This window comes from Megascapheus bottae, chromosome X, assembly GCF_031878675.1.
Source record: "Megascapheus bottae isolate mThoBot1 chromosome X, mThoBot2.hap1, whole genome shotgun sequence".
NCBI classification, from domain to species: domain Eukaryota; kingdom Metazoa; phylum Chordata; class Mammalia; order Rodentia; family Geomyidae; genus Megascapheus; species Megascapheus bottae.
Window position 1 is genome coordinate 40,321,676 of NC_143547.1, and position 14,835 is coordinate 40,336,510.

The 14,835-nt window shown below is 41.9% G+C and overlaps 1 protein-coding gene across 4 annotated transcripts in view; it reads right to left on the reverse strand.

Moving 5' to 3' along the window:
- The window catches only part of Taf1 (TATA-box binding protein associated factor 1), a 92,764-nt gene that overhangs the window by 50,622 nt on the left and 27,307 nt on the right, over positions 1 to 14,835 (reverse strand). For all 4 annotated transcript variants that reach the window (XM_090325929.1, XM_090325928.1, XM_090325927.1 and 1 more), the window contains 2 exons: positions 12,438 to 12,518; positions 109 to 258 (listed from right to left, as the gene is read on the reverse strand). In XM_090325929.1, the coding sequence (XP_090182055.1) occupies positions 109 to 258; positions 12,438 to 12,518 (231 nt within the window). The remainder of the gene's footprint in view (positions 1 to 108; positions 259 to 12,437; positions 12,519 to 14,835) is intronic.

A 14,835-nucleotide genomic window follows, 5' to 3' on the forward strand; every position in this document is an offset into this window, starting at 1 on the left:
TGCAATCTTGAGATCTCAGCCTCCTGAGTAGCTAGGATTATAAGCATGAGCCACTGGTGCTTGACTAACAAAAAAGAATTTTTAACTAGAAATTCAAGACAATCTCACCTTCTGCTGTGTTGGTTTGTTTGGAATCTTCACATAGGAGAATCCTTCACCACAGCCTGTGGGATCTGCCACACCAGTCACCTCCAATAGACATTTTCCTTTCATGGCAGCAATGAAAGCTCTTGTGGTATTCCAAGGAGCAGTTCGAACCTAAAGTACAAAAAAAGGATTCTCACAGGCATGGGTAACATTTGCACTATGCACAGTCATTAGTCAGAAAAGGAGAAAAAGGACAATGAGCAATGACATGCTTTCTAGATTAACCACAAAGACCAACTATTAAATACAGCCACCGAGTAATTAACTCTTATCTTCGATACTACTTAAATCATACAGTAAACTGGATGCTGATGTCTCATGCCTGTAATTCTAGCTACACAGGAGGCTGAGATATACTCAGGAAGAGGATCATGGTTTAAAGATATCTCTGACCAAAAAACCTGTGAAACTGTCTCAAATTAAGTACCAAAAAAGCCAGAAGTGGAGCTGTGGCTCAAGTGGTGGAGTATTAGCCTTGAGCAAAAAAAGCTAAGGGAAAGCCAGGTGCCAGTAGCTCATGCCGGTAATCTTAGCTACTCAGAAGGCTAAGACCTAAAGATTACAATTTGAAGCCAGTCTGGGCAGGAAAAATCCATGAGACGCATCTCCAATCAAACACAGAAAAAGCCAGAAGTGATGCTTTGGCTCAAGTGGTACAATGCTAGTCTAGACAAAAAAAAAGATTTCAAAACAGCACCCAAGCCCAGAATTCAAGCCGCAGGACCAACACATAAAAAGCTTAAGGACAGTGCAAAGGTTCTAAGATTAAGGCCTCAAGCCAGGGAAAAAAAATTCAAATAAAGCCAGTAAAATGGAGGTAAAGAGGCTAATTATGGTAAGAAATATTCAGCCTCATATCCTTTAGGCTTCACTCAAACTATAATGATGACCACCAAGGTCCAATAACAGCAAGATGCAATCAAAATTCATTCCATTCCTGCCTGTGGCTTTATCAAAAGGTACTTTTCTACCCAGTGAAACAGAAATTTAAGACAAGAATTGAGAACTGGAGGTATGGCTCATGTGGCAGAATTCCTGACTAGACAGAATAAGACTATGAGTTCAAACCCTTGTACCACCAAAAAAAAAAATAATAATAATAATTAAAAAAGAATTGCCAGGCACCAGTAATGCATGTCTATAATCCTTGTTATTCAGAAGGCTGAGATCTGAAAATAGCAGCATGAAGCCAGCCCTAGCAGAAAGTCTGTAAGACTTTTATCTCCAACAAACCCCTAGGAAACTAGAAGTGGTGCTTGGCTCCAAGCTGCAGAGTATTAGCCTTAAGGAAAAAATGCTCAGGGACAGCACTTAGGCTCTGAGTTCAAGCCCCACAACTGAGGAAACATAAAAATAAAAATAAAATAAATAAGGCCAGGAGCTGGTAGCTCACTCTTGTAATTCTAGCTACTCAGGAGGCTGAGATCTAAGGATCACAGGTCAAAACCAGCCCAGCAGGAAAATCCAAAAATCTGTGAGACTCTTATCTCCAATTAATCACCAGAAAATTGGAAGTGGCACTATGGCTCAAGTGGTAGAGCCTTATCCTTGAGCTGAAGAGCTCAGGGACAGCACCCAAGCCCAGAGTTCAAGCTCCACGACCAAAAAAAAAATAATAAAAATAAAATAAATAAAAGGAGCCGGGAGTTTGGCCTAGTGATAGATTGCTTGCCTAGCATACACAGAGACCTGGGTTCAATTCCTTAGTACCACATACATAGAAAAAGCCGAAAGTGGTGCTGTGGCTCAAGTGGTAGAGCTCTAGCCTTGGGAAAGCCCAAGGACAGTGCTTAGGCCCTGAGTTCAAGACACAAGACTGGCAAAAATAAAGAAATAATTTAAGCTACGTGCCAGTAGCTCACACATGTAATCTTAGATACTCAGGAAGATTAAAGTTCAGAAAAAAACATGAAACTTTTTTTTTGGTGGGTCATGGGGCTGGAACTCAGCCTGGGCGCTGTCCCTGAGCTCTTCAGCTCAAAGCTACAGTCTTACCCTTGGGCCAAGCCCCACTTCCCCCTTTCTAGAGGTTAATTGGAGATAACAGTCTCAGGTCCTTTTGTGACAGGGCTGGCTTTGAACCTTGATCCTCAGATCTCAGCCTCCCAAGTAGCTAGGATTATAGGCATAAGCCACCACGCCTGGCTTCCTGAGACTCTTATCTCCAGTAAACTACACAGGGGGAAAAAGTCAGAAGTGACTCCGTATTTCAAAGGGTAAAGGACTAGAGTAGCATAGCTTAGTGGTAGAGTTTGCCTAGCATTCATGAAGCCCTAGGTTCAATTACTCGGTACTAATGAGAATTTAAAAACTAATTCAAACCCCAATACCACTAAAAGATATGTGCCCAATCAGAAGAGTCAAGACTATAAAAAGATGAATTCTCAATTTAAAATTGGGCAGAGGCGGGTCGTTTCTGCAATTCTACCTATGTAAGAGGCTGAAATTTTAGGAACAAGGTTTAAAGGTGTCCAAGACTGACAAACCTGAGACCTTATCTCTGATTAACCAGCTAAAAGGTGGAAGTAGAGGTATGGCTCAAGTGGTAGAGCACAGCCTTGAGCAAAGCTAAGAGACAGTGCCCAGGCCTTGAGTTCAAGCCCCATTTTAAACACTAATAAATAGATTCAATGTGAACTGGGAGCCAGTGGCTCATCCTTGTGATTCTGACTACTCAGGATGCAAAGATCTGTAAAAATCAAGGCTTAAAACAAAGTTCAGACCAGACACTGGTGGCTCATGCCTATAATCTTGGCTACTCAATAGGCTAACATCTGGCTATTATGGTTTGAAACTGGTACAGACAGAAAAGTCTGTGAGACTCATATCCAATTTACCACCAAATACACCAGAAGTAAAGTTGTGGCTTAAGTGGTAGAATACTAACTTTGAACTTTTGAAATTTAAGTGACAGTGCCCAGGCCAAGACTGACCAGAACACACACACACACACACACACACACACACACACACACACACACACACACGCATGTCCAGGCAGAAAGTACACATACACACGCATGTCCAGGCAGAAAGCTCAAGAGACTCCTCCACCTCCAAAATAAGCAAGAAAAAAGCCAAGTAGTCAAGCAAACGGTGGAAGGGCCATGAGTTCAAACCATGTCACTGGTAAAAAAAAATTTTTTTTAATATTTAGCCGGGCACGGTGGCTCACATCTGTAATCCTAGCTACTCAGGAGGCTGAGATCTGAGGATCACAGTTCAAAGCCAGCCCAGGCACTAAAGAATGAGAGACTCTTACCTCTAATTAATCACTAGAAAATGAGAAGTGGGATGTGGCTCTAGGGGTAGGGCAGTTCAAGCTCCATGACCCACAAGATAGATAGATAGATAGATAGACAGACAGACAGACAGACAGACAGACAGACAGACAGACAGACAGACAGAAAAACAGGCTGGCTAGTTCAGTCACAGCGCCACTTCCAGCTTTTTCTTTTTTTTTAATTTTTTTTATTGTAATTAGTAAAAGGGTTACATGATATTTGCCAGATATACTTCCAGCTTTTTCTATGTATGAGGTAGCGAGGATGACCGGGAGTTTGGCCTAGTGGTTAAAGTGCTTGCCTAGCATGCATGAAGACCCGGGTTCGATTCCTCAGTACCACATACATAGAAAAAAGCCGGAACTGGTGCTGAGGCTCAAGTGGTAGAGCTCTAGCCTTGAGAAAGTCCAAGGACAATGCTCAGGCCCTGAACTCAAGCCCATGTCTGGCAAAAAAAAAATGAGGTAGCGAGGAATGGAATTGAACCCAGGGCTTCGTGCATGTTAGGCAAGCACTCTACCCACTAGACCGTGCTCTAGGCCCACATTCCTTCACTTATCATTCCATCTTCACACAACACTTAAAATTTTTTAAGTACATATTAATGGAGTACATGTAATATTTTGATATATGTATATATTACATAATATTCAAATCAGGCAAACACATACCTTCAAATGTGTATTTTTTGAGCCCTAATCTGATCTCATTTTCTGCTTGCTTTTTTTTTTTTGCCAGTCCTGGGCTTGGGCTCAGGGCCTGAGCACTGTCCTTGGACTTTCTCAAGGCTTAGCACTCTACCACTTGAGCCACAGCACCACTTCCAGCTTTTTTCAATTGGTACCGAGGAATCGAACCTGGGTCTTTGTGCATGCTAGGCAAGCACTCTACCACTAGGCCAAACTCCCAGCCCCTTTCTGCTTGCTTTTATAGTCATTTACATACTTAACTAATTCTTTTTTTTTTTTTGGCCAGTACTATGGCTTGAACTTAAGAGCCTGGGCACTATCCTTGAGCTTACTCAAGGCTAGTTCTCTACCACTTAAGCCACACCACCACTTGCTGCTTTTTTTGTGGGGGAGGGTCTATTGTGGGGCTTGAAATCTGGCCCTGGGTGCTGTCCCTGAGCTCTTCAGGTCAAAGCTACCCCTCTACCCTTTGAGCTACAGCCCCACTTCCCATTTTCTAGTGATTAACTGGAGATAGGATTCTCATGTTCTTTAGTCCTTGAGCTGGCTTTGAACCATGATCATCAGATCTCAGAATCCTGAGTAGCTAAGATTACAGGTGTAAGCCACTGTGCCTGGCTTGCAGCTTTTTCTATGTATGTGGCATCAAGAAATTGAACCAGGTCTTTGTGCATGCTAGGCAAGCACTCTACCACTAGGCCACACATTGGGCTCCTTATTTAACTCTTAATGTACCAATGGATTATAAATGCAATCCTAGCTACTTAGGAAGCTGAGATCTAAGGATCTTAAGATCATAGTTTGAAACCAGCCAAAGCAGAAGTGAGATTCTTAACTCTAATCACCCCAAACGCAGAAGTGGAGCTATGGCTAATATTGTAGAGGTCCTGTTAGTGAGAAATAACAGCCATCAAGTTCAATGTTGTATGGTCAGTGCTGTAAGAAGAAAGTAAAAGGAAGCCAGACATACTGGCTTAAAGCGTAAAGCATGAGGATCACAAGTTTGAAGATACACTGATTACTTCAAGTGTAGCCTTGGCTATAATATAATGTCTTGTCTTACAAAACAAAACATAAAAAAGTAAGAAAATGAAAGAAAGAAAAGTCATGAAATGTACACAAAAAAGGCAAGGAAAATGCAAGACTGGAGGTATTGCTCAGAAATACAAAGACTAGCAAGCAAAAAACTATATTCAAACCCTAGCACTGAAAAAAATGGAGTAAGAAGGAACTAGAAGCTGATGGCTCATGCTTATAATCCTATCTACTTAGGAGACTAAAGTACAAAGGATCCCCATTCAGAGCAACAGAAGAAACAAGGGATACCCTGAGCCAGTTACTGGCTGCTTACAATTGTAATCTTATCCACTCATAAGATAGAAATCTGAGGATCAGGAGTTCAAATCCAGCCTGGGCAGGGAGGTCTGAGATTTTTATCTCCAATTAACCACAAAAAAAGAGGCTGGAATTAGTACAAGTGGTAGAGTGCTAATCTCAGGCAAAAGAGCTCAGGGACTGTACATAGGCCCTGAATTCAAGCCTCAGGACCAGCATACAAACAAAGAAAAAAAAAGGGGGGGGGAGTTTGGCCCAGTGGTAGAGTGCTTGCATAGCATGCACAAAGACCTGTGTTCGATTCCTCAGTACCATATACATAGAAAAACTGGGAATGGCTCTTTGGCTCAAGTGGCAGAGTACTAGGCTTGAGGAAGAAGCCCAAGGACAGTGCTAAGACCCTGAGTTCAAGCCCCAGAACAAGCAAAAAAAAAGGGGGGGGAATACTGCCTCAAAAATAACTAAGGCAAGGCTGGGACCATGGCCTAGTGGTAGAGTGCTCACCTAGCATACATGAAGCCCTGGATTTGATTCCCCAGTACCATATACACAGAAAAAGCCAGAAGTGGTGCTGTGACACAAGTGGCAGAGCACTAGCCTTGAGCAGAAAGTATCCAAGGATAGTGCCCAGGTCCTGAGTCCAAATCCCCAGGACTGGCAAAAAAAAAAAAAGCAAAATAAAGCAAACCAAAACAACAACAACAAAAAAACACAACTAAGGCAAACTGTAATCCCACTGTACATCACTTTTAAAATAATAAAAATTAAAAACAAATTATTAAAAAATGGCAACCAGGAGCTAGGGCTTTACACATGTATCCTAGCAACTCAGGAGGCTGAGATCTGAGGATCCTAAGTTTGAAGCTAGCCTGGGCAGGAAAGTCATGACACTATCTCCAATTAACTACCTCAAGAAAGCTGGAAACGGAGAAAGAAGACCCTGTCTCAAAATAAACCAAGGCAAACTCTATATCACCTTTATAATAACAATAAAATTAAAATAAATAAGGCTGGGAATGTAGCATAGAGATAAAGAGACTGCCTAACATGTATGAAGGAAGCCCTGGGTTCCATTGCTTGGTACCACAAACACAGAAAAGGCCAGAAGTGGCTCTGTGGTTCAAGTGGTAGAATGCTAGCCTTGAGCAAAAGTGCTCAAGGACAGTTCCCAGGCCCTGAGTTCAAGCCCCAAGACTGGCAAAAACAAGCAAACAAATGTGGAGAAAATGAGGGAACAGAAGATACTGTAGGAAAGAAAGTATACTCATTACCTGACTTAAATAATGGTAATCCCTCTGTACATCATCTTTCTAATAATAATATTTTTAAACTAAATAAGTAAACAAAATATTACACATACACACACACACACATATACACACACATACAATAACCATGGGAACCAAGCACGAGTGGTTCACCTTTGTAATTCTACCTACTGAGGAGAGGCTCCAGTTTGAAGCCAATCCAGGCAGGAAAGTCTGTGAAATTATCTCCAGTTATCCACCAAAAATAGCCAGAAATAGAATTGTGGCTCAAGTAAGTAGAGTGCTAGCCTATTTTTTCTTTTTTTTGTCAAACACAGGGCTTTAACTCGAGGCCTAGACGCTGGCCCTGAGCTCTTCAGTTAAAGGCTATCTTCAAGGTCAAGGCTGGTACTCTTACCACTTGAGCCACAACAGCCACTTCTGGTTTTCTGATAGTTAATTGGAGATAAGAGTCTCACAGACTTTAGTGCCCCGGGCTGGCTTTGAACCACGATCCTCAGATCTCAGCCTCCTAAGTAGGTAGGATTACAGGTGTGAGTAACCAGTGCCTGGCCAGAGTGCTAGTCTTGAGCACAAAAGCTTAGGGACAGGTCCTAAATCCAGCCCCAGAATGGAAACAAACAAAAGAAAAAGAAAAACAGGGCAAGAGACATGGCTTAAGTGGTAGAATGCCTGTCTACATAGCAAGTAAGAGGACATTTTTCTTATTTCTTCTTTTTGTGCTAGTACTGGGGCTTGAACTCAATCATCACCTCTCGTTTAGCTTTTATACTCAAAGGTGGTGCTCTGCCACTTAAGCCATACCGTCACTTCTAGTTTTTGCTAAATTATAGGAGGGAGACCAGATTCTCAGGGTTTATCTCCCTGCATTGGCCCTGAAATTCAATCCTGAATTCTCAGCATCCTGAGTAGCAAAAATTATAATCATGAGCCACTGGATACCTAGCAAAAGAATAGTTTTATGGTAACCAACAACCTGAAGTGGCAGTGTGACTTAAGTGATAAGAGTACCAGCCTTGAACTTGAAAAGGTTAAACAAGAGAGCACAGCTCTGTCCTCAAGCCCTAGTAGTACTGGCAAAAAGACAAAAATATAGCCAACAACTAGGAAGAAGTAAAATGTTCCTCAATGGTAATTAAATAAACTGTAATTCCATGCTTTGGAATACTGTGCCACAATGAAAAGAAACCATCAATACACATGACCTAGATGAACATGTTCACCAAATTATGCTGGGAAGGGCCTGGGAATGTGGCTATGTGGTACAATGCTTGCCTAGCATGTATGAAGCCCTGGGTTCAACTCCCATTACCACATTCTCAGTACCACATAAACAGGAAAAAAAAACAACAAGCCAAAACTGGCACTGTGGCTCAAGTGGTAGAGTACTAGCCTTAAGCAAAGGAAGCTCTGAGATAGTGCCCAGGAACTGAGTTCAAGCCCCAGGACTGGCAAAAACAATCATGCTGGGAAAATTAGATATACACAAATGAAATAATGAAGTTGGACCCTTAACTTATAGCATATAAACAAATTAACTTACAACAGATTTGAGACCCAAACATTAAAAGTACAGCTTTAACACTTTTAAAAGAAAACAGGGGGAAAGCATGACACTGGATTTAGTGATTCTTTTTGCCATTCCTGGGGCTTGAACTCAGGGCCTGGGCATTGTCTTTGGACACATCTTCCTAAAGGCCAGCAATCTGTCACTTGAGCCACAGCACCACTTCTGGCTTTTTCTGTGTACAATGCTTGTACTAGGCCACAATTCTGGCTTAGTAATTATTATTATTATTATTTTTTGTCAGTCCTAAGACTTGAACTCTGAACACCATCACTGAGCTTTTCAGCTCAAGGCCTACCCCTTGAGCCACAGAGCCACTTCTGGTTTTCTAGTGGTTAATTGAAGATAAGAGTTTCACGGGTCTTTAGTGCCGAGCTGGCTTTGAACCGTGATCCTCAGATCTCAGCCTCCTGAGAAGCTAGGATTATAGGCATGAGCCACCACGCCCAGCTAGTAATTATTTCTAAAATATAACTCAAGTAACAAAAGCAAAATTAGGCTGGGGATATAGCTCAGTGGCAGAATACTTGTCTATTTTATGCAAGGCCCTTAATTTGATCCCTGTATTGAAAAAAAAGGAAAAATATAAATTTGGACAACATTGGGCTGAGAGTATGGTCTAGTGGTAGTATCCTTGCCTAGCATGCACAAAGCCTTGGGTTCCATTCCATGGAACCACATACACAGAAAAAGCCAGAAGTGGTGCTGTGGCTCAAGTGGCATATTGATAGCTAAAAAAAAGAAAGAAATGTGGACTACATCAAAGACAACCACCAGGGCTGAGGCAACAGGGTGTTAACCTAGCAAACATGAGGCCTGTAGTTCAAGCCCCTATATCATCAGAAAAAGAAAATACCCATCAGAGAATACAATCAGAAAATCCTACAGGAGAAAAAATACTTCTAAATCACTTATATAAAGGGGTTAACATCTAGATTTAAAAATTATTTTTGGGGGGCAGGGCGGGGGATCATGGGGCTTGAACTCGGCCTGGGTCTGCCCCTGAGCTCTTCAACTCAAGGCTACCACACCGTACCCTTGAGCCAACCCCACTTCCCATTTTCTAGAGGTTAATTAGAGGTAAAAGTCTCTGGTTGTTTTGTGCCCAGGCTGGCTTCAGAGCTTGATCCTAAGATCTCAGAGTCCTGAGTAGCTAGGATTACAGGGGTGAGCCATGCGCCTGCCTTCTAGATTTAAGAATTCTTACAATTCAAAAAAAATCAAAACCACATAATAGGAAAACTGGCCAAAAGGAAGGGAAAGGTGTGGTTGTGCACATCTATTAATTCCAGCTATTTCACAGGACAAGATTAAGAGGGTAAAAGCTAGTCTTGGCAAAAAAGTTAGTGAGCCTCCATTTCAAACAGTGTACTGGGTATGGTGGTGCATGCCTATCATCCTAGCTACAATGGAAGCATATATAAGAGGATCACTATCCAGGCCAGCCTGAACCAAAATGTGAGACCTTATTTGAGAAATAAAATAAAAAGTAGAGTACCTAGCTAGCAAGCATGAGACTGAATTCAAGCACAATATTATGCCTCCCCTCCTAAAAAAAGAAAGAAAGAAAAGAAAATTGGCAGAAGATCTAAAAAGACATTTCTTCAAAGAAAACAAAGTCAAAATTACGAGATACAACTTCACCACTACTTGCAAGCTCCAGGGGCTCATGCCTATAATACTAGCTACACAGGTGGCTGAGATCTGAGGATCCCAGTTCAAAGACAGACTGGGCAGGAAAGGCCTTAAGACTCTTATCCCCAGTTAATCAGAAAAAGATGAAAATGGCACTGTGTCTCCAGAGGTAGAGTGCCAGTCTTGAGCAAAAAGAGCTCCAGGTCAGCACTGAGGCCCAAAAACTCAAGCCCTAGTTCTGGGGAAAAAAAGGGAATAACCAGTGGTTCATGACTATAATCTTAGATACTCAAGAGGCTGAAATATGAGGATTATAGTCTAATGCCAGTCTGGGCAGAAAACTCCGTAAGACTCATCTTCAATCAACCACTAAAAAGCCAAAAGCAGAGCCGTGGCTCAAGTCATAGAGCACTAAACTTAAAAAAATAAATCAGAGACAGAAACCAGGCCCTGAGTTCAAGCCCCAAGACTGGCACAAAACGAAAAGGGAAAATAGCCTGGATGCTCTATCACTGAGATATAGATCATAATTTGAAACCACTCTAGCAGAAGCATCAAAAAGACTCCATTTCCAAAATAAACAATATAAAGCTAGAATGGATACATGGTTCAAGTGGTAGATTATCAGCTGAGTAAACATAAGACCCTAAGTTCCTATTACACACACACACACACACACACACACACACACACACACACACACACACCAAAAAAAAATCACACAAGGACTGGCAAGTATATGAAGAAACTGATATCTTATACATCGCTAGCAAGAAGGTAAAATGATGTAGTATGGAAAAACTTGAAAATAACTAGTAACAGAAACTTGAAAATAACTAAAAACAGAATTATTGAATGATCCATCAACCTTATTTTATTTTACTTGCCAGTCCTGGGCTTGAGGTCAGGGCCTGAGCACTGTCCTTGGACTTTCTCAAGGCTAGAGCTCTACCACTTGAACCTCAGCACCACTTCTGGCTTTTTTCTATGTAAGTGGTACATCTTATAATAGCCTCAAAAAATTTAAATACCCCCGAGAGTTTGGCCTAGTTGTAGAGAGCTTGCCTAGAATGCACAAAGACCTGGATTTGATTCCTCGGTAGCACATACGTGGTGCTGTGGTTCATGTGGTTGAGCTCTAGCCTTGAAAAAGCCCAAAGGCAGTGCTCAGGCCCTGAGTTCAAGCCCTGGGACTGGCAAAACAAAATTGTTTAGCAAATCAAGTACTGATGGATCTTACCCCTAATCCTAGATATTCAGGAGGCTAAGATCTGAGAAATACTGTTTGAAGTCAGCCCAGGCAGAAAAATCTGAGGGACTCATCGCTAATTAACTAGGGCTATAAGTGACTTAAATGATAAAGTTCTAGTTCTGGGTGAAAAGGCAGAAAGTAAGATTACCTGCAGTTGAAGCCTCATAGCTATACAAAAAAATTAAAAAAGATGACTGAAGTGTGGCTTTAATGGTAGAGTACCAGCTAAGTGAGCGAGTGAAGCGACAATAAGGCCCTTAATTAAGCCAAATACTGAAAAAAAAACAACTGCTGCTAGGCATAGTATGCATGCTTCTAACTCTGAAACTTAGGAAGCCGAGGCACAATGCTGAGAGTTCTAGACTGGTCTGGGGTACAAAGTAAGACCCTATCTCAAAAAGACTGTAGCCAGGCCCTGGTGGCTCACACCTGTAATCCTAGCTACACAGGAGGCTGAGATCTGAGGATCAAGGTTCACAGCCAGCCCAGGCACAAAAGGACCTGAGACTCTTATCTCCAATTAACCTCTAGAAAATGGGAAGTGGGGCTTGGCTTAAGGGTAGGGTGGTAGCCTTGAGCTGAAGAGCTGAGGGACAGCACGTAGGCCAAGTTCAAGCCTCATGACCCCCCCCCCAAAAAAAAGGCAGCCCAGGCAGGAAGTCTGTAAGACTCCTATCTCCATTTAATCACCAGAAAACTGGAAATGGTGCTTTGGCTCAAGTGGTAGAGCAGTACGCTTGAGATGAAGAGCTCAGAGAAAGTGCCCAGGCCTAGAGTTAATGCCCCACAACTGATCAACATAAAAAGAGAAGGAAATAGTAATAGACAAAACACTTTCAATCATGACTATAGCAAAAAGGAAAAGTAAAGCTTAGTAATATATCTGCCAGGTAAAATGTATTTGCTTTAAAAAAATGTTACAGGGGGTGGAAATGTTGCTCAGTGGTGGAGTGCTTGCCTAGCATGCATGAAGCCCTGAGTTCAATTCCTCAGTACCATGTACATAGAAAAAGCCAGAAGTGGTGCTGTGACTCAAGTGATAGACTTCTAGCCTTAAGAAAGCCCAAGAACAGTGCTCAGACCCTGAGTCCAAGACAGGACTGGCAAAAGAAAAAGAAAAACCTAAAAGAAAAAGTCAAAAATTGTACTGTGGCTCAAGTGGTAAAGCACTAGCCTTGAGCAAAAAGAGCTCAGGGACAGTGCCCAGGCCCACAGTTCAAGCCCCAGGACTGACATTGAAAAAAGACTGCAAAACCTTACTTCATCATCAATCTTCATTTGGAAATCTTCTTCATTTTCTTCTTCTGGAGCAAAAAATGACTTTTCTCCATAGCCAGCATCCTAGAAGAGGACAATTCCATGCATAAATAAGTCGGCTGTGAAATATTTAGCAGATCTTAATGAACACTAATTACAGAAAATTAATGCATATTTTGCACAGAGAACCAATTCAATGTATATATCACCTTAGATACTATTATTATTATCACCTTAAGATAATATTAGAAGGTACATTCCAAACTTATTGGGTTACGGATATAGTTCAGTCTTAGAGCACACTTCCCTAGCAAGGCCCTGGAGCCAGTACCTAGAAATGCAATTAAAAAGTTTTTAGCTCAGTTCTGGTGGCTTTTACCTATAATCCTAGTTATTCAAGAGACTGAGAGCTGAGGATCAAAGTTTGAAGCCAGCCCAAGCAGCAAAGTCCATGAGAGTCTTATCCTTTCAAAAATTTGGAAGTACTAAAAACTAAATGCCAGTGATCATATATAGAGATTACCTTCTTGAATACTTGTTTGTTAAACACGTCATTTGAAATATGACGTAAAATCAATGTTAATAAATTCTTTATTAAAAAATAATTGGAAATAAAACTTGTGGCTCAAGCGGAAGACCACTAGCCTCAAGCAAAAACGCTTAAGGACAGCACAAAAGCCCTAAGTCCAAGCTCCAGATTTGGTACAAAAATGCATACAAGGCCGGGAGTATGGCCTAGTGGTTAAAGTGCTTGCCTAGCATGCATGAAGACCTGGGTTCGATTCCTCAGTACCACATACATAGAAAAAAGCCAGAAGTGGTGCTGAGGCTCAAGTGGTAGAGCTCTAGCCTTCAGAAAGTCCAAGGACAGTGCTCAGGCCCTGAGCTCAAGCCCAGGCCTGGCAAAAAATAAAAATAAAAAATAAAAATAAATGCATACAAAAAACTAAAAAGGGCCGGGAGTTTGGCCTAGTGGTAGAGTGCTTGCCTAGCATGCACGAAGACCCGGGTTCGATTCTTCGGTACCACATATGTAGCAAAAAATGTCAGAAGTGGTGCTGTGGCTCAAGTGGTAGAGCCCTAGTCTTGAGAAAATCCAGGGATAGTGCTCAGGCCCTGAGCCCAAGCCCAGGACTGGCAAAAAACCCAAAAAAAACAAAAAAACAAAACTAAACAGGGCAGGGAATATGGCTTAGTGGTAGAGTGCTTGCCTAGTATGCATGCAGCCCTGGGTTTAAATCCTCAGTATCGCATTCACGGAAAAGTCCAGAATTGGAACTGTGGCTTGAGTGGTAGAGCACTAGCCTTGAGTAAAAAAAAAGAAGCTCAGGGACAGTACTCAGGCCCTGAGTTCAAACTCCAGGGCTGGCAAAAGAAAAACAACAACAAATAAACAGTATGGTTTTAATCTCTAGTACCATATAATAATAGTAGTAGTAGTAATAGTAATAATAATAAGCAGAGGTGATTACTAACTCAGTGACAACTGTCCGATTGTATCCCAAGCAGGCCTTTTTTGTGCCCCTCTAAACTATACATACAGCACCCATCATCATCATCACTGCTGTCAGCTCAGGGGCTTACATCACAAAAAACTAAAGTCAACTCAAATGGATGAGCAGCCATTTTTATTGATGATCCTGGGGCTTAAACTCAGAGTTTGGGCACTGTCCGTGAGCTTGTTTTGCTTAAGGCTAGCACTCTACCACTTGAGCTACAGTGCTACTTCCAGCTTTTTCAGTATATGTGGTATTGAGGAGTCAAACCTAACACTTCATGCATGCTACTTAAGCACTCTGAGCACTAAACCACCCTCAGATTTTTCTTTTCAAGATTAGCATCCCCATGGGCCAGGAGTTTGGCCTAGTGGTTAAAGTGCTTGCCTAGCATGCATGAAGACCCGGGTTCGATTCCTCGGTACCACACACATAGAAAAAAGCTGGAAGTGGTGCTGAGGCTCAAGTGGTAGAGCTCTAGCCTTGAGAAAGTCCAAGGACAGTGCTCAGGCCCTGAGCTCAAGCCCAGGACTGGCAAAAAAAAAAAAAAAAGATTAGCATCCCCTATGTAAGCCACCACTCCTCTTTCAGCTTTTTTCATAACTAATTGTAGTTAAGAGTCTCAGGAAAAGCCAGATGCTGGCAGCTCATGCCTGTAATCTTAGCTATTTTAGGAGGTTGAGATCTGAGGAATGAGGTTCAAAGCTGGCCCTGGCTTTGAACTGACAGGAGGTGGAGGGGGGGAGAAAGAAAGAAAGAAAAGAAAGAAAAAGAAAAAAAGAGTCTCAGGGACTTTCCTGCCCATGCTGGCTTCAAACCATGATCCTCAGATTTCAGCCTCCTGGATAGCAAGGATTATAGGCATGAGACACTTGGACCCAGCTATGAGTAAGCATTTTGAAAGC